Genomic DNA, 27,229 nt, shown 5'->3' on the forward strand with positions numbered 1-27,229 from the left:
CAGACTGTATGTAGTTGGAGTGGCACAACTGGAAGAAACAGGATGCGGCTTATAAGGATGATTCACCAGTTAATTATGGTAACAGCCTGCTTTTGTTCTGCCAGAAAGAAAAGGTGAATATCTCAAATTGAATAAATTTATAATACAGGAAATTCAAGTAGTATGATTGTTGTATAATAGCTATCCACTGAAATATTAAGTTTCCAGTTGCTGGTGCAAGGACTTTTTGACTTACCAAAGAGATTCTTTAGGAAATGTTGCACACTGCAAATAAGCAATTTCAAAACTTCTTAGGTCCTCAGAAATTGTAAATCAACTTCATCTTCGAGTTTACACCATAGAAAAAGTCCACTGGTGTCTAGTCAGGCAAACAATGTAAGCCAAATGATAATCACTTCACATCCTGTCCAGTGACCATGAAGGAGCAGGATGGGCACTTTTGTAGCCACAGGTAAGGACATTTTCACATTTACAAGTGAGTCATAAGCTGGGAACCCATTGTGCTAGTACTACATACAGCTATGCACTTCAGGTGGAGCTTCCTTAAAGACCCAGTAGCACTTCAGCAAGAAATTGTGTGTGCATGTGCCTCAATATGGTTTCTTCCATGACGTTAGGAACACAATATCAAAATAATCCTTCAACGAGCATTCAGACTCCATTACCTATGTGTTCAATCTTTCTTAGCGAGAGCAGATTCTCAGCAGCCCAATAATGCATTATTTCTTACATTCACCTTTCTATTACTTGTTAAGACTGCTACATCAGTACAGATTTCTTTGAGGATTTAATGTATTATCCTAATGTTGTAACAGAACCAAGCAACAAAAATCCATGTGTGTTCTGCAGTTCTGTTGGATAATCTGCTGGTGAAGTAATGTGAGACATATGGAATTAGTTTGCATGCAAAATGTGAACAATGTTGAACTGACTTATCAAAGAGGCATTTGCACTTTATCTAATGCTTAACAGTGGTTTATGAGCATTAGCAGCCTTAATGTCTTTCATTCATTCCATTTTTTGCACACTTGCCCCTCACCCTTTGCATAACATTTCAGTGTCACTCTAATAAAAAAAATTTTGCAGGTTCACTTGATTGTCACTACTGCTGGACACTATTTGATATTCACAATAGATAAATCTCAAGTTCTTAACATAATTTTTTTCAGAATTGCCCATCTGATTTAAGAGAGTATAACAAGATGTGTTTTATGTACAACTTATGCATTCTCATCTGGTTCCTTCTGTATTTTTTCTCAAAGAGTACAATATCTACTCCAATTTCTCATGACGTGTGAAAGAGCTTTTTTTGTGCAACCTACACGTGATACACATGAATTACACCGAGAGCTACCTTTCATTTGTGCCCCTGTATTCCAGCATCACAGTGGTGCAACACTCCATTTCTTCCTTATCTGACTGGTGTATTTCCGTATTATAGTATGAAAATATGAACTTCAGCATAACGTACCAATCAAACTTTGATGTTTGAAAGTAATAAAACCTCATTCTTTGAACTGTAACTTCTCCAAAACTGCTTATCAGATTTGGAAGAGTGTAACACGATTGAAATTGTATCTCTGAGATATACACTCCTGGAAATGGAAAAAAGAACACATTGACACCGGTGTGTCAGACCCACCATACTTGCTCCGGACACTGCGAGAGGGCTGTACAAGCAATGATCACACGCACGGCACAGCGGACACAGCAGGAACCGCGGTGTTGGCCGTCGAATGGCGCTAGCTGCGCAGCATTTGTGCACCACCGCCGTCAGTGTCAGCCAGTTTGCCGTGGCATACGGAGCTCCATCGCAGTCTTTAACACTGGTAGCATGCCGCGACAGCGTGGACGTGAACCGTATGTGCAGTTGACGGACTTTGAGCGAGGGCGTATAGTGGGCATGCGGGAGGCCGGGTGGACGTACCGCCGAATTGCTCAACGCGTGGGGCGTGAGGTCTCCACAGTACATCGATGTTGTCGCCAGTGGTCGGCGGAAGGTGCATGTGCCCGTCGACCTGGGACCGGACCGCAGCGACGCACGGATGCACGCCAAGACCGCAGGATCCTACGCAGTGCCGTAGGGGACCGCACCGCCACTTCCCAGCAAATTAGGGACACTGTTGCTCCTGGGGTATCGGCGAGGACCATTCGCAACCGTCTCCATGAAGCTGGGCTACGGTCCCGCACACCGTTAGGCAGTCTTCCGCTCACGCCCCAACATCGTGCAGCCCGCCTCCAGTGGTGTCGCGACAGGCGTGAATGGAGGGACGAATGGAGACGTGTCGTCTTCAGCGATGAGAGTCGCTTCTGCCTTGGTGCCAATGATGGTCGTATGCGTGTTTGGCGCCATGCAGGTGAGCGCCACAATCAGGACTGCATACGACCGAGGCACACAGGGCCAACACCCGGCATCATGGTGTGGGGAGCGATCTCCTACACTGGCCGTACACCACTGGTGATCGTCAAGGGGACACTGAATAGTGCACGGTACATCCAAACCGTCATCGAACCCATCGTTCTACCATTCCTAGACCGGCAAGGGAACTTGCTGTTCCAACAGGACAATGCACGTCCGCATGTATCCCGTGCCACCCAACGTGCTCTAGAAGGTGTAAGTCAACTACCCTGGCCAGCAAGATCTCCGGATCTGTCCCCCATTGAGCATGTTTGGGACTGGATGAAGCGTCGTCTCACGCGGTCTGCACGTCCAGCACGAACGCTGGTCCAACTGATGCGCCAGGTGGAAATGGCATGGCAAGCCGTTCCACAGGACTACATCCAGCATCTCTACGATCGTCTCCATGGGAGAATAGCAGCCTACATTGCTGCGAAAGGTGGATATACACTGTACTAGTGCCGACATTGTGCATGCTCTGTTGCCTGTGTCTATGTGCCTGTGGTTCTGTCAGTGTGATCATGTGATGTATCTGACCCCAGGAATGTGTCAATAAAGTTTCCCCTTCCTGGGACAATGAATTCACGGTGTTCTTATTTCAATTTCCAGGAGTGTATTATGTTAGCAGCAGAAGTTACTACAACTCCATTTGAGAAAGTGATGTTGATTTGATATCTTTATAATTAAAATGGTTCTGACAAGACACCACACATCATTTAGTGAGGATATTCTTACAATTAATCTGGGTTTACATTGAATTATGATACCTTAGATGATTCTCGAAGTATTCAAGGTAAACAGTTTAGCTGAAACACCCTGTAACCCTTTATATAAAATAAATAGTTGTTCACCATTATGATAAGAGTGTTTCGATTTGTGCAGACACTATGGAACAAAATTATTTCAGTTGGCCCATAAGACTTGAATAAATTTTATTGAATTTATACTGTTTTTCAAAGCGAGATATTCACTATTTTCAAGATTACCTTCTCAAAAAGAGAACCTTTATAAACATTTTGTACTTTGTTTTCAATTAATTATCTCTCTTCTTTCACAAAATGTTGTCACAAATTTTATTAGATGTGTTTATAGTTTAAATGAAACATAATCTTACACAGAGGGGGAAAATGTAATGAGGAAAGAAACCAGGAAGAAACAATGAACAGAAACAACAATTCATTTGCAATGTACTTGTCACACTACTTTCCTCTGTAATTTATACACCTCAACATATCAATGGTTAAAAATAAACTACATAGCTCTTGGTTACAAAGTCAATTAAAAATCCCACAAAACTGAAATGCTTACAATGTGGAGGGTGGGGATGTCGTGGCAGTGGGAGTTGTGGAATGCCCAATCATATTTTGCACTTTGTTCCCTGTTGCACCTAAGCCGACATATTCTGAAGAACGGACTGCAGCTAAACTTACTAAGGAAGTTATATCTAAAGATCAGATGTGGTAAATGGAGTGAAAAGGGTACAACTAGAATCTCTAAAGATCAGATGTGGTAAATGGAGTGAAAAGGGTACAACTAGAATCTCAAATTTTTCCATACTCTGTGACAGCAACAAAAGCAGAATAACTCATGCTGACTCTTAATTTCTTATAGAATTCACGGGAAAGTATTCATGGTTGTCTCAGCTTTCTATATGGAATTATATATAAATCATTTTCCAGATGCGGGGAAGGATGCATGACAAGTTTCATGCCTGAAAGGTGAAGCAGTTTTGTCTTTATTTTTAATACACTGTCATTCTGACCAGTTTGTTTATATCTTAAAGTGACATGCTTAGGTGGTCCAATTCTGACCATACAAAGAAATTAATTATTTTATAACAGCTTACTTTATACATTTTTTGTCTGTCAGTTTAATCAAGCTATTTGCATTTCTTTCTTTATGACCCTACTTCATAATTTTTCAGACCATCAATTAGACTGTATCATTCAACGCATTTCTTCTCAATAGTCTGCAATGCTACTTTAATGGGCATCAAACCATTGTTTTCCTCAACAACAGAGTAATCTAGAACTGAATGTCTTATATAATAATCTCCGACTACTGTCAGGGCTTATTTTACTCATTATAGTAGCAATCTTCGAAATATATTTTATAGTGTGCTTCTCCGATTTGCACTGGATAATGGTCCCAACAGTTTAAGAGAAGCAACCATATCAATGGCAGGGCTATAAAGAAAAATACATTTTCTTTCTCTGAGGTAAGCACAGTTAGCAGTTCATCAGTCTTCCATTACTCCCATCCACATTACTGATCTGTAGTGCAATGGGGATTGCAAGATATACTATTTTTCCTGTATTTTTGGACTCATCCTATTTCTAAAAGCTCAGTACAATGTTAAAAAGGTTAATAAATATTTATGTTACATGTATGTGTTGCAGACCAAATTGTAGAGTCCTATGATGAACATTCATCCACAATCATCTATGGTACTCAAAAAGTGCTTTGAGAAGTTTTACTTCAGTACTGTTGAAATATAAGAAATAATTAACAAAAGGGAATTTTAGCTCTGTGTAAGCATAATATAACATTTATAGCATCAGTTCACTTTTAGGAACATAATCATTCCTATTCAATAAACAAGATAAAACACTCCAAATATATGACATGTATTGATTTAATGCAAATGGTTGCACTTAATCATTTCAACTGTAATAAATTAGCATTTTTACTACATAAAAATATGTATTCCGGTTCATAAATCTCAGACATTAAATATTTTTTCCAAAATGTTGTATAAGTGAAACCCACTATGCAGATTTGTGCACAAATACAATCTTGCTTTCTATATTTTGTCAAGGACATAAATAAACTCTAAAACAAAATAGAAGTCCATTTTTACACTAATACTTTGCAAAATACACACAATTTGTCACTGATAAAAAATAAAACTGCATCAAAATATACAATTTCACACGCAACAAGCTTAAGAACGAAGTTTTTTTGTCTTGCAAAAATAGTTTCATTCAGCTTCCCTGAAATTACTTTACTGTCTTATGTGTCTTTGTTTATAATTAAATCACTAATCTACAGTCAACAGAGCAAGAACTAATAGAGAAGGCAGACAAGTAACAATATGTATGTTTTATAAAAACAAGAACAGTACTTTCAATTAATAAAAGTATTTCAGTTAAATATTCATATTGCTTATCCTCTTTAGAGACTGTAACAATCTATTTCATATATGAATTGGTACATGAACCAGAAGTTCAGATCTTTTTGTAAATGTTTCACTGCACATCTCACATGTATATTCAACTTTCATATCTCCATCTTCATCACTATCTGACAACATACCCGCATTTGAGACAAGTTCAAAAATTGACTGCTTTGGTTCTTTTATATCATTCGTAGTTTTCAAATTGTTTCTAACAACTTTTTCACAACTGGCATCAGCCTTCGTTGCATTTGGAAACCTAGCTACTTCTAACTTTGCCATTTTCACATTGTGATAACTAACATTTTTTGTCCTTGGTCTCCCTTTCATGGACTCTGGAGTTTTGCTCATAGCAGAGTCACCAGCTGCCTTCAAACTGACAGCTTTAAGGGCTGCCAGTGTGCTGAGATTCACATTCTTAGTTCGTGGTCGCGGCCGGGCTTCACCCGCAGGTCGTGTACTCTTCAGAAAACCTCCAGAGACTGAGCTAGAAATTCCAGATTTTGCATTTGCACTATCAGTTTTTGTACTATTCACTCCACTGCATTTACCTTTGGACTTACTTAATCTTTTACTGGTGTCACTCTTCATATCACTGGTAACAATTGAATTGAAATTCTGGACAACGGAATCTAGATTATCAGCAACTGACTGAAGATTATTCGCAGTATGAGTCCCTAGATCAGATGCTGTTGTACCAGAACCAGATTTTGGTTTAATTTTATACTTGCGTTTAATAATTTTATGTTTCACATCATCAGAATCATCTTCACTTTTGTCTACAGAATCCATTCTATCACTTCCAAATGAAAATAAATTGAACTCATGGACACTAAACTTACGTCTTCGTTTGTACTTTCTTGGACCAAGTTTTGGTAAACGGTGTTTTGCAGTGTTTTCATCACTATGTTTTATTAAATGTGCACATAAATCTTCCGAACAATCAAAGGATGCAGCACACACTTTGCAAACATAATGAGGCCCACTGCTTGAGCTGGGCATCATTTCAGGACCAGAGTGATGAGATCGGATGTGTTCACGAAGAACAACCTAGAAGCAAACATGTTTTAAAATTAATATATGCAATTTGAAAATAAACAGTAATTGAGTTATAACAAGTATAATTTGGAAAGGACAACCAAATAATGCCTGTTATAAAACAGCTGCTGCAGAAAATGATCATCTAAACAAACGTGTTACAGTTATGGAGTTTGAGTTTTATAACACGGTGAAAGAAGGCTTAATATGACTCCACTTTTACCTCCCACTAATGTAAAATCAGAATAATTGTAACTGGAAGGAAGATACAGGGATGGAATGTTAAATTACAAATTATTTAGGAATAATGAGACGACTCATTGAAAGGCAGAAATGCTGTGTCACGACAGGTTCACAAACAAAAGGTACAGAGCTTTGCTGTGCTAGCTTTCAGAATGAAATTCCTTTCTCAAGCTGAAGGAGAAGCATGCACACATACGCACAAACATGCACAAACAAGCATACGCACAAACACGCCCATGTGTGCACGCACATGGACGCGCGCGCGCGCACACACACACACACACACACACACACACACACACACACACACACACACACACACCTGTCTCCCTTCATCCAGGTCTTTCCTGGCCCGTGGTGAGTATACTGGAGTCAATTGGGGTGCAGGGTAGGGTAGGGTGGGGTGGGGGGGGGGGAGGGGTTGTTGAGGGGTGAGGGATAGAGAGAGGCAGGGAAGGGGTTGAGCATCTAGCGACTTGTCAGGGAGTGGGGACCAATCTGTGGGCTAGTTAGGGGTGCAGGTAGAGGGGGCAGGTGGTAGACGGCTGAGCACATGATTTCGCAAACTACGGTGTGAGATGGCAGCACACAACTAGCTGACACGTACTGGACGGGGATAATGGGAAAGGGATGGTGTACACGCTATCCCCCCCCCCCCCCCCCAACCTGCCCCTCCACACACACACACTATTGGGTGGGCAGTTGTGGGGGACAGCAAGTTACCTTATGTTTGGACCAGGAACGTTACGGGAGCAAAGGATGTGTTGTAAGGATAGTTCCCATCTGCGCAACTCAGAAAAGCTGGTGGTGGTAGGGAGGATCTAGATGGTGCAGCCACTGAAAACTTGCATGTTGTGCCATTAGGTGGTCTGCCTTGTTTTTGGCAACAGTTTGACAGGCCATTCATTCTGGTGACAGCTGGTTGGTTGTCATACCAATGTTAAATACTATGCAGTGGTTGCAGCAGAGCTGGTATACAACAAGGCTACTTTCACAGGTGGCCTGGCCTCTAATGGGGAATGCTAAGCCTATGACAGGACTGGAGTAAGAGGTGCTAGGTAGGTAGATAGATTAGGTCCTGCATCTGGGTCTTCCACGAGAGTATGACCCCTGTGGCAAGGGATTGGGGGTGGCATTCGTATAGGGTGGACTACCATGTTGTGGAGGTTGTGTGGGTGGCGGAACATGACTTTGGGAGGGGATGGAAGTATCTTGGGTAGGATGTCCCTCATTTCAGGGCATGATGATAGATAATCAAAGCCCTGACAAAGGACGTGGTTCAGTCGTTCCAGTCCCGGGTGGTATGGGGTGCGGCTCTCCACCATCCCCAAACCTTTACCTCCCGTGACCCTACTCGTCATTGTAGATGCAACCTCCTTATAGACCAACATCCCTCATACCCATGGTCTTGCCATGGCTGAACACTACCTCTCCTAACGCTCTGCAGATTCCAAACCCACCACTTCATTCTTTGTATATCTAACCAATTACATCCTAACCCGTAACTACTTCACATTTGAAGGGAAGGTATACAACCAAATTTGTGGCACAGCCATGGGCCCCAACATGGCACCCTCTTATGCCAACTTCATCATGGGCTACCTAGAGAAAAAATTCCTAGCTTCCCAAAACCCCTTGTCTGGTTCTGGTTTATTGATGACATCTTTATAATCTGTACCCAAGTCCAGGACATCTTATCCTCATTCCTCCACAATCTCAAACCTTCCCTCCCATCCACTTCACCTGGTCCTCCTCAAGCCATCGTGTCACCTTCCTGGATGTCGATCTCCTCTCAGATGGGTCCATCTACACCTCAGTCCACATAAAACCCACCAACAGTACCTGCACTTTGACAGCTGCTACCTCTTTCGCACCAAAAAATCTCTCCCATACACCCTGGCTACCAATGACAGATGCATCTGCAGTGATGAGAACCCTCTCGTGCAGTATGCTCAAGGCCTCACAAAGGCCTTCACAGACAGGCAACACCCGCCAGTTCTAACACACAAACATACCTCTCTTACCATATCCCCCACACATGCCTAATCCTCATGTCCATGCCAAGAACCAACTACAAAGAAGTGCCTCTCTTGTCACCCAATACCACCCGGGACTGGAACAACTGAACCACATCCTTCATCAGGGCTTTGATTATCTATCATCATGTCCTGAAATGAGTGACATCCTATCCAAGATACTTCCATCCCCTCCCAAAGTGATGTTCCGCTGCCCACCCAACCTCCACAACATCCTAGTCCATCCCTATATCACTCCCACCCACAATACCCTGCCACAGGTATCATACAATTGTGGAAGACCAAGATGCAAGACCTGCCTATTCACCCACCCAGTACCTCCTACTCCAGTCCCATCACAGGCTTATCCTACTCCGTCAGATGCCGGGCCACCTGTGAAAGCATCCATGTTATATACCAGCTCTGCTGCAACCACTGCATAGTGTTTAACATTGGTATGACAACCAACCATCTGTCAACAACAATGAATGGCCACTGCCAAACTGTTGCCAAAAACAAGGTGGACCACCCAGTGGCACAACATGCAGCAGAGCACAAATGCGAGATTTCAATGGCTGCTTCTTCTTCACAACCCTCGCCATCTGGATCCTCCCCACCAGCTGTGCAGATGGGAACTATACTTACAGCACAACCTTCACTCCCATAACCTCCCTGGCTTAAACCTAAGGTAACTCGCTGCCCCCCCTCCCCCCCACTGGCCACCCAATAGTGTGTGTGTGTGTGTGTGTGTGTGTGTGTGTGTGTGTGTGTGTGTGTGTGTGGTGCATGCACGCACAAGTACACCATCCCTTTCCCATTACCCCCGACTAATATGTGTCAGCTAGTTGTGTGCTGCCATCTCGGTCTGTGAAATCGCATCAGTGTCAGCTGCCTGCCACCTACTCCCTCTACCTGCATCCCTAGCTATCCCAAAGATGGCTCCCCACTCTCCCACGAGTGCTAGACGCTTCCCCCCAATCCCCTCCCTGTCTTCCACCTGCCTCCATCCATCCCTCACCCCACCACACCCCACCCCACCACCCCATCCCAGTACACTTGCTAGGGCCAGGAAAGAGCTGGCAATCAAATGAGCACAATGTGGGAGACAGATGTGTGTGTGTGTGTGTGTGTGTGTGTGTGTGTGTGTGTGTGTGTTGTTTTTTTTTTTTTTTTTTCTCCTTCAGCTTGAGAAAGGAATTTAATTCTGCAAGCTAGCACAGGAAAGATCTGTACCTTTTGTATGTGTATCTGTCTATGACTCAGTGCTTCTGCCTTTCGGTGAGTCTTCTCTTTATTCCTAAATAATTCGTTATTCTTGACCAGAAATGTTAAATTACTTGACCCAAGTTTGTGAAGCAAGCACTTAACAGGTGCAATCTATGAATAATGCACAAAAAAATCTCTATAAAATAAAACACAATCTGAAGTGACTAAAAAACCTCCTGCAAAACAAATTATGTCATTTACTTGCAGAAGGGAAGCCTTTTCTTTTTAATCTTCCCCAATTTAACACTCAGTCTTTGCTGAGGAAGGAACTAAAAGCTAAGATAGTCTACATACTTTTATACGTGTCTGTCAGTAATACCTACAGTTCTCCTGAAAGTAACTACTGAGCAGCAGTTCTGTCTTACACGTTTAGAATTTACTTCTGCTGCTTCATTTACACATATTTTCTCAATGGAGTTTTGAAAAAATGTAAGAAGCAATTGGACTGTGATTGGAATGGCACATTCATAAAACCACAATATAAAAATTATTTAATTTATCTAAAATAAAGGAATGAAATGTTACTCTGCACGTTGAAAATCATTTAAGTTTATTCACTCAATGGAAGTTTATACATAGTATGCAATACCTGTTAACTGTAAAACAATGGTTAGTCTGCTTCCAGATGAAACTCTTGAATATCAAATGGTGTCATTCTTGAGAATACAGAAGAGATTTTTTTGGAGGGATATACTAATTGCAACAATAAACAGCTATTAACAAGTAAGAATACAAATCAAATCAATAAAGATCCAGAAGGAAAATAAAATGGAGAAATGGGATATGTGGGAGATGATAGTCCCTACAGGAAGAGGATGAGAAGAATAAGACGCTTCAGGTACATATTGTATGTCTCCTCTCCACAGTTGTAGCCACTAATGCACTACTGTGAAGCTGAATGATGGAGATGGCTCAATCTCCAGTGGTATATCCTTTGCCTATCTCTAGCTGGCAAGTGATTAGAGATGGTGACATGCATTTAACAATCACTAAATGCTGTGTCAGTGTCCTGGGTTGAATCACAAACTTCTCAGCAATGTGCCGAAGACTGAGGGGGAGATGTCCTGTTTTTTCTTTCCTTTTCATACTCATTTTTAACACTTTACTATAAATGCACTCATCACAGTTATCTACATGAAACACATTTCACACTTCGCTTAGAACTAAAAGCAATGTCAAGGCACACCATACGCACTAGGACCTTGCTAAGAATGCACTGTGACAATTCTATCCCAACCCCAAAGTTCAGCACTAACAAGGGAAACTCTCCATTGCACCCCCATCAGTTTAGTGTCAAAATGGGCAAGCAATTAGTCCATGAAGTGAAACAGAGACAGCAAATGGTCCAAGTTAAAGTTGTGCAACACTGAGCATATTACAAGAATGACGGTGTTGTGGTTGCGTGGTCACGGTGTTGGACTGCAAAGTGGAAGATCCAAGTTAAAATCTCCCTTGTGCACCCCCCCCCCCCCCCCACCCAAAATTATGAACTTTCCGTCCGGTCATTCACGTGAATGAGTCATGTAGTAAGAATATATTATGGCAGCAAGTAAATGAGATGAATAGTGATGTCAAGCAAGATGCCACATAGACCTCTCACAGAAATGAAAACAGAAAATAAGCAGATGTGAACTACGTAACAAGAAAGGAATTCAGGAGTCAAACCTCCCAAAATGAACTGCAAGAGTGATAACATGTGGTACTTGTGTACAACAAGTAGGAGGTACATAAGTCTGGAGGTCCCTTCCTTACACCATGCTGTTGTAAACAAACTTTACACCGTGACATGGACACATTTAGATACAGTGAACACACACACATCAATGACTGGACGGACTGGTCATAACTTTGTGGGGGGAAAAAATATTGGGAATGAGGGAGATCTGAACATGGATCTCCCCCTTCACAGTCCAACACCATGACCACACCAACCCCAATGCCATCGCTAGTCAAATGCGCACAATGCTGCACGTCTTGCACTTTGACCGCACATGGTTTTGATCTTGCTTCTTTTTTCACAGTTCAGTATATCTTCTTCCTGTTTTCATGCTTGATCTGTGTTCAGTTTTTGACAGGCAATCCATTAGGCCACCTTACCACTAAATCTGAGGGGGGTGCAATGGGGAGCTTTCCTCGTAAATATGGGAATGACTTTTATACAGATATTTTATAACATTAATGCTTATTTTTCATTATTTTCTACTTAATTAATGAAATAGTTACTAGAGTTTTGCATTCTAACCACTGGTAAATTATCAAGAGATGTGAATAGTCATGAAATAGAAGTGAAAACAGTTTAATCTCATTGATTCAGTGCCATAAGCTACAACTTATTCTTTAAGGAATACTTTAAAATACATATATAAGTGCAGATTACTCCACTGAAAGCAAGAGAATATGAACACATATTTCAAGCAAAGGTGCTTATATTTCTGTTGCGTGTTCTTACAGTGATAGGCACTTTCCTCGACACAAAACAATTTTGTAGAGATTCCAACAATTCGAACTTTCTTAAATTTCACTTGACTTTCTAATACTTGAATATTTTTCCAAATACAGTTACTTTTGCTTAAAAAGTGAATACGTTGAAGAGTCTTGCCATTTAGGGTGCAAATGTAATTACTATTATGGACATGCTTTCTTCTTTGTTGGAAACAGTTTTATTGCTTATGAAGTTTTATTATCATGTCTGCATTATTTTCCCTTCGGTTACAGTTGTGGTGGCTTATTTGGTACATTACATACTGTAGGTAAAGGGAATTACATTCCACATCAATTTCCAACATTCCACACTCATTAATTTGAATGGAAGTGTAGTGAAGAAAACTTCAAGTTGTTGAGTAGATCTATGATTTCCTGCAAAAAGTAAGGTGTTTTGCTGTTTACTAACAATTTTTGTACGTAAAAGAAAATGACATTCTTTGGCAAATAACTGTACATTACAAGAGAATTGCAAATAAACTGTCGTGTAATATATTGTCTCGTACCTCCAAGCAACCTTAAGAAGTTAAAGAAAAACAAATGTATCATTTCTTCAATAATGACAATTTTTGTTGCACTATACGTGATCCTTACTGTAAAAACTATGTTACAGATCAATACAAATGATACTATTTGCACCCATCCATTATCATATTCAGAAGTACAGCTTTCAGTCCATTTGGAGTGCTGCTGTCACAGAATAAAACAAAAATGAGCAACATTGTTGTGACTGACTGGGTTACACTGTGGTGAAGGTGTATCCATTTCCTCTTAGCACTGACACTCAGTATAACAACTTAATCAAACCAAAATTAACTCACGTGCACTCAAAAGGAATTTTTCACTTAGTAAATCTGCTGGTGCCTTGAATGAAGAGCCAGTAGCAAATTTCAAAAGTGCTTAATCACGGATCAGCCACCCATGTTTGTTTTCATTCACAATTCCATTAGTTTTACAGTCCATTAGCAAATTATTGCTCTCCTTTACCCCTCTTTTCTTCCAAATTATATCATAAGCCATTATCCTTTGACTGAAATTTGCTGTATGTATATGCCTAATCCAATCTGCTCCACCATCTGGTCTCAAATGGGCTCCTGAGTGACCAACTGATCAGTGTCATCCTCAGTCAATGGCATCATCTGCATGTGGTATAGATGGGTGTAGGATCAGCCATCATTTTCTCAACTGCTGTCAAGTTTGTGGACTTTTGAGCCTTCTCATTCAAGAATGTCCTCAACTTGCATCACCAGGCTGAGTGGATACTGGCCCAGTCCTCCCATAAAGGAAAAGTCCTTGGACAACCAGAAATTGAACCGCACATGGCTGTCAGGAACGTTGACCACTCACCTAAGGATGCGGACTCTAGTCCAATTACAGCACCTTTATTCAACCACTAACCAATGGATCAACACCTTTAACACAAACAGTAGTGGCTATTTGTATGAAGCTATCAAAGTACTACAAATTACCGCAAAAGATAATTCACTTCTTGTTGTTTGGTCTTCAGCTTGAGAACTGGTTTGATTCAGCTCTTCTATCTTTAGCAAGTCTCCTTATCTCTAAATAACCACTGCAATCAAGGCAGATCTCTTGCTACAATTTTTATTACTCCAACATTTCCCTCAATAACAATTTTGTATTAATTACACAATTTCTTTTTAGTCTAGTTTCAGAACCTTTATTTTTACTTAGCTACCTACGTTTCGAGACATAAGCCCATTTTTGCATACTAGGGAATGGGCTTATCACCCAAAACACTGGTCGTACAGTAATAATAAAGTTTGTGGAACGAGGCCAAAAAAGTGTTTCATTTAGTTAACACAACAAACCGTGCTTCACCAAGAGCACACAGTTGAATCAGTTAAAATGATTAACTATTTCTTGCTGTCTCAGAATGTACATCACCAACCTATGCCTTCTGGTCAAGCTATGACCAATTCCTTTTACCCCAATTTGATTCTGTACCTCTTCATTAGTTATCTGACCTACCCATCTAATCTCCATAACTTTTCTGTGACATCATTTTCAGAAATATTCTCTTTCTATCTGTAATGAGTATAGTATGCCGTTCACTTCAATATCAGGCCACATTCCCATCAAGCACTTACAGAAAATACATCTAAACATTTGCACTTATATTACATACTAAAAATTTTCCCTTTTTCAAATTTGTTGTTGTTACTGAAAGAGTGCATTTTACGTTATTTTTACTTCGGCCAAGGTCAGTTATTCTGCTGACCCAAACATCAGAATCATTCTATTACCTTTAGTGCCCCATTTCTTCTATCAGTATCACCTAATTTAACTAGACTACATTCCTTTACCTTCATTTTAACTATGTATCTGTTCATATAACAACCTCTTTTCAAAACACAATTCATTTCATCAGCTGTTCGTCCAACTCCTTTGCAAAGTCATCGGCAAACCTTAGAGTTGTTATTTCTTCCTTTTCCAAATTTCTCCCAGGTTTCCTTCAATGTTTTCTCACTGTATAGACTGAATAACAGGGATGATAGGATACACCCCATTTTGGATTTTCAGGCTTTCTCAGATGTCATATTGGAAATACAATTCTTTTGTTTGCCACCAGATAACATTATGGAGGGTCCTGCAACAGTTCGACATTTTCAGGTAGTCAAAGAGGTTACTGCTACAAGATGCGACAAGTGATAACTATGTGGCAGCATCAAATTTTTTGAAGCCATGAGCATGAATCAAGCACGTGTGGAAAAACTTTTAATGTTGCATGAAAATATTACTCATAGTGCCACCTGCTGAGGGCCAAAGAGAGATCATCTACATGTATGACGTGGGCCACGTCTGTGCTGCTGGAAATCGCTGTGGCTGCAAGTTAAATTAAAACTCTGGAATGTGCTGCACCAGACCCACAAAGCACATTACAGAGTTTTAATTCAGCTTTTAGCCACAACAATGCTTAGCAATACAGGCATTGTCCAATGTGGAGGTGCCAAAGGGCCCTCTTTGCCTCCTGGCAGGAGCTGCTACAAGCGCTATTTTCATCCAACTGTAAGAGCTTTTCAAAGCATGCAAGATTCCTGTCTGCGGACCTAATAAATGTGGATGCTACCACACAAATATCAAAATATCAGCAGTCACATCTTGCAGCAATAACTTCTGTAACCACTATATGATCTTGAACAACTGTTTTGATGAAATCCTGTGGGACTTAATGCAATGTTAACTGGTAACCTGAGAAATGTATTTACATGATAAATCATGTTTTATTCCCTCCTCAACTACTGCCTTCCTTACACATCCCTCAAGTTTTCTAACTGCGGTCTGGTTACTGTACAAGTTGTAGATTTTCATTTGCTCACTTTATTTTAACCATGATAACTCAAGAATTTCAAAGAGTGTATTTCAGTCAACATTATCAAAAATTTTTTAAAATCAATTCCATAAACGAAAGTCTGCCTTTTTAAATGTAACTTCTAAGTCAGTATTACACTGCATCTTCTTATGTTTTCTCCAGAACCAAATAATCTTCTCATAGGTTGGCTTCTATTAATTGCTCCAATCTTCTATAGATAATTCATGTTATTATTTTGCGACTATGATTTATTAAACTGGCGCACTTGCCAGTTCCTACCTTATATTATGTTATATTCTTCTGGAAGTCTGAGGGGGTGTAAAGTGTCTCGTATATCCTACATACCAGATGAAACAGTTTTGTTATGGATGGTTCAGCACAGACTTTAATAATACTGAGGGAATCTCATCTATTGCAGCTGCCTTGTTTCAAATTATTTCTTTCAGTATCCTTTCAAATTCTTCCCACAATATCGCCTCCCCCATCTCCTCTTCTTCCATTTCCTCTTCCTTTTTCATAATACTGTTTTGAAGTTTCTTTGCCTTATATAGACCTTCTATATACTCCTCCCACATTTCATCCCTCCATTCTTTGCATAGCACTGGCTTTCAATCTGAGCTTTAGATGTTCATACAACTGCTTTTCTTTCCTCCAAAGGTTTATTTTTCCCCCTACCCATGGCATCCACAGTTCCCAGTCATGAATGCTTCTGCGGCTCTGCATTCCCTCACTTACCAATTTTGATTTGCAATTTTCCTCTTTCCATTAACCTCATTTTTTTTATGTCTGTATTGTCTATCGCCCAATTCATTCCCTGCATTTTTTATATTTTCTCATTTCATCAGTTAAATTAAATATATTTTTATTCAAACGAAGGTTTCTACTGGGCTCTGTCTTTTTGCTTATTTGTTCCTCCACTGCCTTCAGTATTTCTTCTATCAAAGCAACCCTTTCATTTTCTTTTATATTTCTTTCTACCAACTCAAAACAGCTGTCACTAAATGCTCCCCCTTGCGATTCTCAGTAACCTATGGCTCTTTTATCCATGTCAACACCTCCTTAATTTCCTACCTTTCTGCGATTTCTTTAATTTTAATCTACAGTTCATAAATAAATAATTATGAACAGTCTACATCTGCTCCTGAAAATTTTTTGCAGTAATGAAACCTCTATCTTACCATTATGTAATCTATCTGTAACATGCCAGTATCTCCACATCTATTCCATGTATACAACTAGCATTGGTACAATCAGTCCATGTTTTCCTTCTACTTTCCCTTCTCTTCCTTGCCCTATTATCGAATTAAATTTTTAATTACCTTGTCATACTGAATAACTTCTATTACCTCATCACACTTTGTTTTTTCAATCTCTTCATCATCTGTGGAACTAGTGGGCATATATACTAATATTACGGTAGTGGGGTCTTGGCATGGTTAGACAAAAATAAGTCCAATTTCCACAAGTTAATGGAAGACACTCGCATCCACTGCCTGAAGGTTTTTTAAATTTACGCATGATAACCTCAAATGAAAAAATTTCAAGGTTAAAGTATTCTAAACAGACTTACACCCTTTTGCTCAAATAAATTTAGAAATGCTGCCTTTAACAAAACTTGGTTCTTTCCAGTTTTTGTATGTTTTAACCCCAACAAGAGCAATATATTTTCTAAAAATTGTTGTTGTTGTTGTTGTTGTTGTTGTGGTCTTCAGTCCAGAGACTGGTTTGATGCAGCTCTCCATGCTACTATATCCTGTGATAGCTTCTTCATCTCCGAGTAACTACTGCAACTTACATCCTTCTGAATCTGTTTAGTGTATTCACCTTGGTCTCCCTCTACGATTTTTACCCTCCACGCTGCCCTCCAATACTAAACTGATGGTCCCTTGACGCCTCAGAATGTTTCCTACCAACCGATCCCTTCTTTTAGTCAAACTGTGCCACAAAGTCCTCTTCTCTCCAATTCTATTCAGTACCTCCTCATTAGTTATGTGATCTACCCATCTAATCTTCAGCATTCTTCTGTAGCACCACATTTTGAAAGCTTCTATTCTCTTCTGGTCTACACTGTTTATCATCCATGTTTCACTTCCATACAAGGCTATAATCCATACAAATACTTTCAGAAAAGACTTCCTGACAGTTAAATCTATAATCAATGTTAACAAATTTCTCTTCTTCAGAAACGCTTTCCTTGTCTTGTCATTGCCAGTCTACATTTTATATTCTCTCTACTTTGAGCATCATCAGATATTTTGCTCTCTAAATAGCAAAACTCATCTACTAATTTAAGTGTCTCATTTCCTAATCTAATTCCCCCAGCATCACCTGATTTAATTCGACTACATTCCATTATGCTCATTTTGCTTTTGTTTATGTTCATCTTATATCCTCCTTTCAAGACTCTGTCCATTCCGTTCAACTGCTCCTCCAGATCATTTGCTGTGTCTGACAGAATTACAATGTCGTCGGCAAACCTCAAAGTGGCAGACTCTGCAAGAGAGGCGCTCTGCATCGCGGTGTAGCTTGCTCGCCAGGTTTCGAGAGGGTGCGTTTCTGGATGAGGTATCGAATATATTGCTTCCCCCTACTTATACCTCCCGAGGAGATCACGAATGTAAAATTAGAGAGATTCGAGCATGCACGGAGGCTTTCAGACAGTCGTTCTTCCCGCGAACCATACGCGACTGGAACAGGAAAGGGAGGTAATGACATTGGCACGTAAAGTGCCCTCCGCCACACACCGTTGGGTGGCTTGCGGAGTATCAATGTAGATGTAGATGTAGATTTTATTTCTTTTCCATGGATTTTAATTCCTACTCCGAATTTTTCTTTTGTTTCTTTTACTGCTTGCTCAATATAGAGATCGAATAACATTGGGGATAGGCTACAGCCCTTTCTCACTCCTTTCCCAACCACTGCTTCCCTTTAAAGCCCCTCAACTCTTATAATTGCCACCTGGTTTCTGTAAAAATTGTAAATAGTCTTTCACTCCCTGTATTTGACCCCTGCCACCGACAGAATGTGGAAGAGAGTTATTCCAGTTGACATTGTCAAAAGCTTTCTCTACGTCTACAAATGCTAGAAATGTAGGTTTGCCTTTCCTTAATCTACAGGGTGTTTCAAAAATGCCGGTATATTTGAAACGGCAATAAAAACTAAACGAGCAGCGATAGAAATACACCGTTTGTTGCAATATGCTTGGGACAACAGTACATTTTCAGGCAGACAAACTTTCAAAATTATAGTAGTTACAATTTTCAACAACAGATGGCGCTGCGGTCTGGGAAACTCTATAGTACGATATTTTCCACATATCCACCATGCGTAGCAATAATATGGCGTAGTCTCTGAATGAAATTACCCGAAACCTTTGGCAACGTGTCTGTTGGAATGGCTTCACATGCAGATGAGATGTACTGCTTCAGCTGTTCAATTGTTTCTGGATTCTGGCGGTACACCTGGTCTTTCAAGTGTCCCCACAGAAAGAAGTCACAGGGGTTCATGTCTGGCGAATAGGGAGTCCAATCCACGCTGCCTCCTGTGTGTTTCGGATAGCCCAAAGCAATCACACATCGAAATATTCATTCAGGAAATTAAAGACGTCGGCCGTGCGATGTGGCCGGGCACCATTCTGCATAAACCACGAGGTGTTCGCAGTGTCGTCTAAGGCAGTTTGTACCGCCACAAATTCACGAAGAATGTCCAGATAGCGTGATGCAGTAATCGTTTCGGATCTGAAAAATGGGCCAATGATTCCTTTGGAAGAAATGGCGGCCCAGACCAGTACTTTTTGAGGATGCAGGGACGATGGGACTGCAACATGGGGCTTTTCGGTTCCCCATATGTGCCAGTTCTGTTTATTGACGAAGCCGTCCAGGTAAAAATAAGCTTCGTCAGTAAACCAAATGCTGCCCACATGCATATCGCCGTCATCAATCCTGTGCACTATATCGTTAGCGAATGTCTCTCGTGCAGCAATGGTAGCGGCGCTGAGGGGTTGCCGCGTTTGAATTTTGTATGGATAGAGGTGTAAACTCTGGCGCATGAGACGATACGTGGACGTTGGCGTCATTTGGACCGCAGCTACAACACAGCGAACGGAAACCTGAGGCCGCTGTTGGATCACCTGCTGCACTAGCTGCGCGTTGCCCTCTGTGGTTGCCGTACGTGGTCGCCCTACCTTTCCAGCACGTTCATCTGTCACGTTCCCAGTCCGTTGAAATTTTTCAAACAGATCCTTTATTGTATCGCTTTTCGGTCCTTTGGTTACATTAAACCTCCGTTGAAAACTTCGTCTTGTTGCAACAACACTGTGTTCTAGGTGGTGGAATTCCAACACCAGAAAAATCCTCTGTTCTAAGGAATAAACCATGTTGTCTACAGCACACTTGCACGTTGTGAACAGCACACACTTACAGCAGAAAGATGACGTACAGAATGGCGCACCCACAGACTGCGTTGTCTTCTATATCTTTCACATCACTTACAGCGCCATCTGTTGTTGAAAATTGTAACTACTGTAATTTCGAAAGTTTGTCCGCCTGAAAATGTACTGTTGTTCCAAGCATATTGCAACAAACGGTGTATTTCTATCGCTGCTCGTTTAGTTTTTATTGCCGTTTCAAATATACCAGTCATTTTTGAAACACCCTGTATCTTCTAAGATAAGTCATAGGGTCAGTATTGCCTCTCGTGTTCCAACATTTCTACGGAATCCAAACTGATCTTCCCTGAGTTTTTCCATTCGTCTGTAAAGAATGTAAATGTTTCTGAATATATCTTCCATAAATAATAATAAATCAATGGAAAATCTAGGATGGAATGTAACAATATTATGAAAAGGACAATTGCTACTCAGCAACTATCCTTTTCATAATATTGATAAATAATACTAACAATAATAATAATAGTCTTCATCTTATAATGTGTAACTCTTCTGCATTTCATCAATAAGCAACTGAATTTTGTTTCGATATTGATTAGTCTTCTTTGCCTCTCTATGGCTAAAACTCTATATCTCACAGACAATTATGCAGATTTCTAATCCATCAGCATTATACTTAAGACAATGGTCAATGCAAAGTTTGTCTTAGGTTGTGTTACAGGGCAAATAGTAAATACAAGTCTAAACAACATAATAAGTTGTATCTTTCTTCACCAACAAATCAGACCTTCAAAAACATTTACCCAGACAGTTATAGGGGCACACAGAGATTATTATGATCCTCAACCATGTTGTAAAAAGCAGTTTTCATTTTAACCAATCACTCAAAGAAACGAAAGAAGTAAAAAGTGACAAATAAAATCCTGTGACTGACAGAGGATTGAACCTGTGGTTCTCTGGAACTGTAGTCTGGCACTTAATCACTGATAATTTAGAATTTCTAAGCAACTTTTCTACACAATGAAATTCATTTCCTTAACAATCCTTAACAATTCCCCCCCCCCCCCCCCCCCCACCCATGTCAAGTTCCGTAGGACCAAATTGAGGAGCAAATCTCCAAGGTCATGGAATGTGTCAGTACATAAAATTAAAACATGAAAGTAATTATCATAGACTACAGGCTCTGCCTTGTCGATTTCGCCACGTCCCTCTCTCCATTGTCATCCTCTTCAATTCTTCATACGATTTTATCCCCATATCTTCTTTGATGTTATTAAAATATGTTGCTCTTGGCCTGCCCCTTGGTTTTTCCCTAAAACTTTTCCTTCAAATATATTCTTTAGGAACTGGTTATGCTCATTATGTGCCCTATCTTTTTTGATTTTCTTCTTCCTATATAATTTAGCAACATTCTGTTCTCCTTCACTTCTCTTAAGACCTGTTCATTACTTTTTCTATCTACCCAGCTTGTTTTCGTCATTGTTCTCCATATCCATATTTCCACTGCTTCCAGTATCTTTTTCTCTGCTTTTCCCAGAGTCCACACTTCACATCCATATGTTAAGACACTCCAGACAAAAGTTTTGCCAAACTTTTTCCTACTTTCTAGGCTTATATGATTGTCTGTTAGTAAATTCCTTTTATTTTGGAAAGCTTGTTTTGCCAAGGCTATTCTTCTCTTCATATCTGTGGTACATTTATTGTTGTCAGTGACTGTGCTCCCCAAATAACAGAAGTTCTCAACCTGCTCTAGATGTCATCTTCTAGTTAATATTAACTTTAGCATTTTCTTTTGTCTTTCCTACTACCATACACTGGACTCGCATTCGGGAGGACGACGGTTCAATCCCGTCTCCAGTCATCCTGATGTAGGTTTTCCGTGATTTCCCTAAATCGTTTCAGGCAAATGCCGGGATGGTTCCTTTGAAAGGGCACGGCCGATTTCCTTCCCAATCCTTCCCTAACCCGAGCTTGCGCTCCGTCTCTAATGACCTCGTTGTCGACGGGACGTTAAAACACTAACCACCACCACCTACTACCACAGTTTTTGTTTTCTTCTTATTTATTTTCGGATTAAATTCTCTTAGGATTTTGGCAAATTTTAGCAACATAAACTTCATTTCCTTTACTGAGTCTGCAAATAATAATATATCATCTGCAAAAAGGATACAGTGTATTCGTTCCCCATTAATCTTAATTCCTTTGGTTATTCTTTTCAATTTTTCAATGGCTTTTTCAATAAATAAGTTGAACAAATATGGTGATAATGGGCATCCTTGCCTTACTCCCCTCCTTATTTTTGCTTTCTTCTTCACACCATTCACTTTATCTCTGCTTCTTGCCTTTTACACAGGTTCCAGATTAATCTTCTGTCCCTCCAATCAAGATTTATTTCCTTCATTGTCTGGAATAAAAATTTCCAATTGACCATGTTAAATGCTTTTTTGTAAATCTATAAAGGTCAAGTAGGTATTCCTATTAACTCCAATTCGTCTTTCTAATACCATCTTCAGAGCTAGTACTGCCTCTCTAGTTCCTTTTCCGGATCTGAAACCAAATTGGTCTTCTCCTAAGTTTGCCTCAATTTTCTTTTTTATTCCATTTTTTATTATGTTTAACATTATTTTGGAAGTGTAGGATAGTAAGGAGATAGTTCTATAGTTCTCACAGTCCAGAGCATTTCCTTTTTTTGGGATTACTACTATTTCGCTGTTAAGCAAATCTGTAGGTGGTTCTTTTCCATCTTCATAGTACTCTTTAATAAGTTTATATAATTACTCTTTTGTTGATTCTTCAATTTCCTTCAGTATTTCTGCTGGGATGTTATCTATGCCCAGGGATGTTATCTATGCCCATCGCTTTGCCATTACTTAGATCATTCAAGGCACTGTTGAATTCCTCTTTAGATATAAGAGGCCCTATCATGTTGATATCCACACTGCTCTCTTCTTCCATAATTTCCTCCTCATTAGCAACATCTTCTTCGAAAAGTAGGTCACTGTGTTTATTCTTGACCATATTTGTTTTTGTTCTTGGCTTTATCTGCATTGATTTAATTTTAGAGTAGGCTCTATCAAGTTGACCTCCACTTAGATCTTGTTGAATTTCCTAATGTTTGTCGCGCATCCACTTTTCTTTTTCAAATCTACATTTCTGTGTAATTGCATTTTTTACTCTTTTATACTTGTCGAAATCTTTTTTCGTCAGCCTGTTTCGTTCTTCAGTAAGGTCTAGTATTTCCTTGGCCATCCATGGTTTCCTCGGTTCTAGTTTCCTTAATCCTACTAGTTCTTTAGCAGCTACTTCTACGGTCTCTTTGAATCCTTCCCATCTTTCCCTGTTACCTATCAGGTTCTTTCATGTCCGCAGCTACTTGCTTTACATTAAGTTTTTCTACAAACCATCTGTGTTGGTTAGTTCTTTTATATTTGTTAAATCTGTTACTATAGTCTGCTATCACTAGAACATGGCTCACTGTCTATATCATATCCATGGTATGAGTGGCTAGACTTTATTTGATTTATAAATATCTTCTTGACTAGGATATAATCTATCTGAGACATTTTGCCATATGCTGGACTTTTCCATGTATATATTTTTCTCTTGGGCATTTCAAAACACGTGTTGGTGACTATCACCTCATACTGTTCACAAAAATTTTTAGCAACCTTTCTCCTCTAGCATTCATTTTTCCTAGCTCGAACTTGCCATTCCATAATCCTTTGTTATCTTCACCAATCGATGCACTGAAATCATCAATTATGATAAGATTGTCCTTTTCTTTAACCAGTTTCATTAAGTCATCAATTTGCTCATATACTACTTCTACTTCCTTATCCTTGCTATTTGTTGTTGGTAAGTAAACTGCAATTATACACAAATCCATCATTATCCTATCACTGCAGTGGTATTTGTTCAACACGCTGTTCTTACATTTTCGTCTCAAAATTATAGCAATGCCATTTCTTCCTGTTCAAGCACTACCAATGTGAATAAAAGTAAAACAGATAAAAACAGAATGTTTATGAACCCGAAAAAAGTCAATCCATGAGTTTAAGTAAATGCAATCAACAATACAACAAGAATCAGCTTACTTTTTCAAGGAACTCCTCGACAGAATAGAAGGAGTGACCCATGAGGAAACTCTTCAGTTTACATTTGATGATGATGATGTTTGGTTTGTGGGGTGCTCAACTGCAAGGTTATCAGCAACTGTACAAATTCCCAACCTTTAATCAGTCCAATCTCAACACACAGGGTGTAGCCAGATGCAGGTGGTGGCACATGTCGGCACTAATGACGTGTGTCGCTTTGGATCTGAGGAAATTCTCTCTGGATTCCAGCGGCTATCTGATTTGGTGAAGGCTGCCGGTCTTGCTTACGAGATGAAGGCAGAGCTCACCATCTGCAGCATCGTTAACAGAACCGACTGGACCTTTGGTGCAGAGCCAGGTGGAGGGTCTGAATCAGAGGCTCAGACGGTTTTGCGACCATGTTGGCTGCAGATTCCTTGACTTGCGCCATAGGGTGGTGGGGTTTCGGGTTCCGCTCAATAGGTCAGGAGTTCACTCTACTCAGCTGGCAGCAACACAGGTAGCGGAGGCTGTGTGGCGTGGACTGGGTGGTTTTTAGGTTAGAAGGCCTCGGGAAAGTACGGGGTTGGCTGCAATCTCAAAGGGTGCATGGCAAATACAGGACGCGCTTGGATCAAGGAACTGTCGGAATTGTAGTTGTAAATTGTTGTAGTTGTGCTGGGAAAGTCCCTGAGCTTCAAGTGCTAATAGAAAGCACAGAAGCTGAAATCGTTATAGGTACAGAAAGCTGGCTAAAGCCTGAAATAAGTTCTGCAGAAATTTTTACGAGGTCTCAGACGGTGCTCAGGAAAGATAGATTAGGCCGAATTGGTGATGGAGTGTTTGTGTCTGTCAGTAGTGGTTTATCTTGTAGTGAAGTTGAAGTAGATACTCCGTGCGAATTGGTATGGGTGGAGGTTATACTTAACAGCCGAACTAAGTTAATAATTGGCTCCTTCTACCGACCCCCAGACTCCGATGATATAGTTGCTGAACAGTTCAGAGAAAATTTGAATCTCGTAACAAATAAATACCCCACTCATACGGTTATAGTTGGTGGGGACTTCAACATTCCTTCGATATGTTGGCAAAAATACTTGTTCAAAACCGATGGTAGGCAGAAAACATCTTCCGAGATTGTCCTAAATGCTTTCTCCGAAAATTATTTCGGGCAGTTAGTCCACGAACCCACGCGAATTGTAAATGGTTGCGAAAACACACTTGGCCTCTTAGCCACAAACAATCCAGAGCTAATAGAGAGCATCATGACTGATACAGGGATTAGTGATCACAAGGTCATTGTAGCTAGGCTCAATACCGTTTCTTCCAAATCCACCAGAAACAAACGCAAAATAATTTTATTTAAAAAAAGCGGATAAAGTGTCACTAGAAGCCTTCCTAAGAGACAATCTCCATTCCTTCCGAACTGACTATGCAAATGTAGACGAGATGTGGCTCAAATTCAAAGATATAGTAGCAACAGCAATTGAGAGATTCATACCTCATAAATTGGTAAGAGATGGAACTGATCCCCCATGGTACACAAAACAGGTCCGAATGCTGTTGCAGAGGCAACGGAAAAAGCATGCGAAGTTCAGAAGAACGCGAAATCCCGAAGATTGGCTAAAATTTACAGATGCGCGAAATTTGGCACGGACTTCAATGCGAGATGCCTTTAACAGGTTCTACAACGAAACATTGTCTCGAAATTTGGTAGAAAATCCGAAGAAATTCTGGTCGTATGTAAAGTACACAAGCGGCAAGATGCAGTCAATACCTTCGCTGCGCAGTGCCGATGGTACTGTTACCGACAGACTGTGCCGCTAAAGCGGAGTTATTGAACGCAGTTTTCCGAAATTCCTTCACCATGGAAGACGAATGGAATATTCCAGAATTTGAAACACGATCAGCTGCTAGCATGAGTTTCTTAGAAGTAGATACCTTAAGGGTTGCGAAGCAACTCAAATCGCTTGATACGGGCGAGTCTTCAGGTCCAGAATGTATACCAATTAGGTCCCTTTCAGATTACGCTGATACAATAGCTCCCTACTTAGCAATCATATACAACCGCTCACTCACCAATAGATCTGTACCTACAGATTGGAAAATTGTGCAGGTCGCACCAGTGTTTAAGAAGGGTAGTAGGAGTAATCCATCGAATTACAGACCTATATCATTGACATCGGTTTGCAGTAGCGTTTTGGAGCATATACTGTATTCAAACATTATGAATCACCTCGAAGGGAACGATCTATTGATACGTAATCAGCAAGGTTCCAGAAAACATCGTTCTTGTGCAACGCAGCTAGCTCTTTATTTGCACAAAGTAATGGCCGCTATCGACAGGGGATCTCAAGTTGATTCCGTATTTCTAGATTTCCAGAAAGCTTTTGACACCGTTCCTCACAAGCGACTTCTAATCAAGCTACAGGCCTATGGGGTATCGTCCCAGTTGTGCAAATGGATTCGTGATTTCCCATCAGGAGGGTCGCAGTTCATAGTAATAGACGGCAAATCATTGAGTAAAACTGAAGTGATATCAGGTGTTCCACAGGGAAACGTCCTGGGACCTCTGCTGTTCCTGATTTATATAAATGACCTGGGTGACAATCTGAGCAGTTCTCTTAGGTTGTTCGCAGATGATGCTGTAATTTACCGTCTAGTAAGTTCATCCGTAGACCAGTATCAGTTGCAAAGCGATTTAGAAAAGATTGCTGTATGGTGTGGCAGGTAGCAGTTGACGCTAAATAACGAAAAGTGTGAGGTGATCCACATGAGTTCCAAAAGAAATCCGTTGGAATTCGATTACTCGATAAATAGTA

At 40.3% G+C, this 27,229-nt stretch overlaps 1 protein-coding gene across 3 annotated transcripts in view; it reads right to left on the reverse strand.

Annotated features, from left to right (window-relative positions):
• The window catches only part of LOC126467302 (zinc finger protein 16), a 154,892-nt gene that overhangs the window by 2,412 nt on the left and 125,251 nt on the right, over positions 1-27,229 (reverse strand). For 2 of the 3 annotated variants that reach the window (XM_050096451.1, XM_050096452.1), the window contains exon 7: positions 3,631-6,623. In XM_050096451.1, the coding sequence (XP_049952408.1) occupies positions 5,595-6,623 (1,029 nt within the window). In that variant the 3' untranslated portion in view covers positions 3,631-5,594. Of the gene's footprint in view, positions 1-3,630; positions 6,624-27,229 lie in introns of those variants that run through there. The other variant, XM_050096453.1, reaches the window with a different exon arrangement.

Source organism: Schistocerca serialis, chromosome 1 (genome assembly GCF_023864345.2).
Source record: "Schistocerca serialis cubense isolate TAMUIC-IGC-003099 chromosome 1, iqSchSeri2.2, whole genome shotgun sequence".
NCBI lineage: Eukaryota > Metazoa > Arthropoda > Insecta > Orthoptera > Acrididae > Schistocerca > Schistocerca serialis.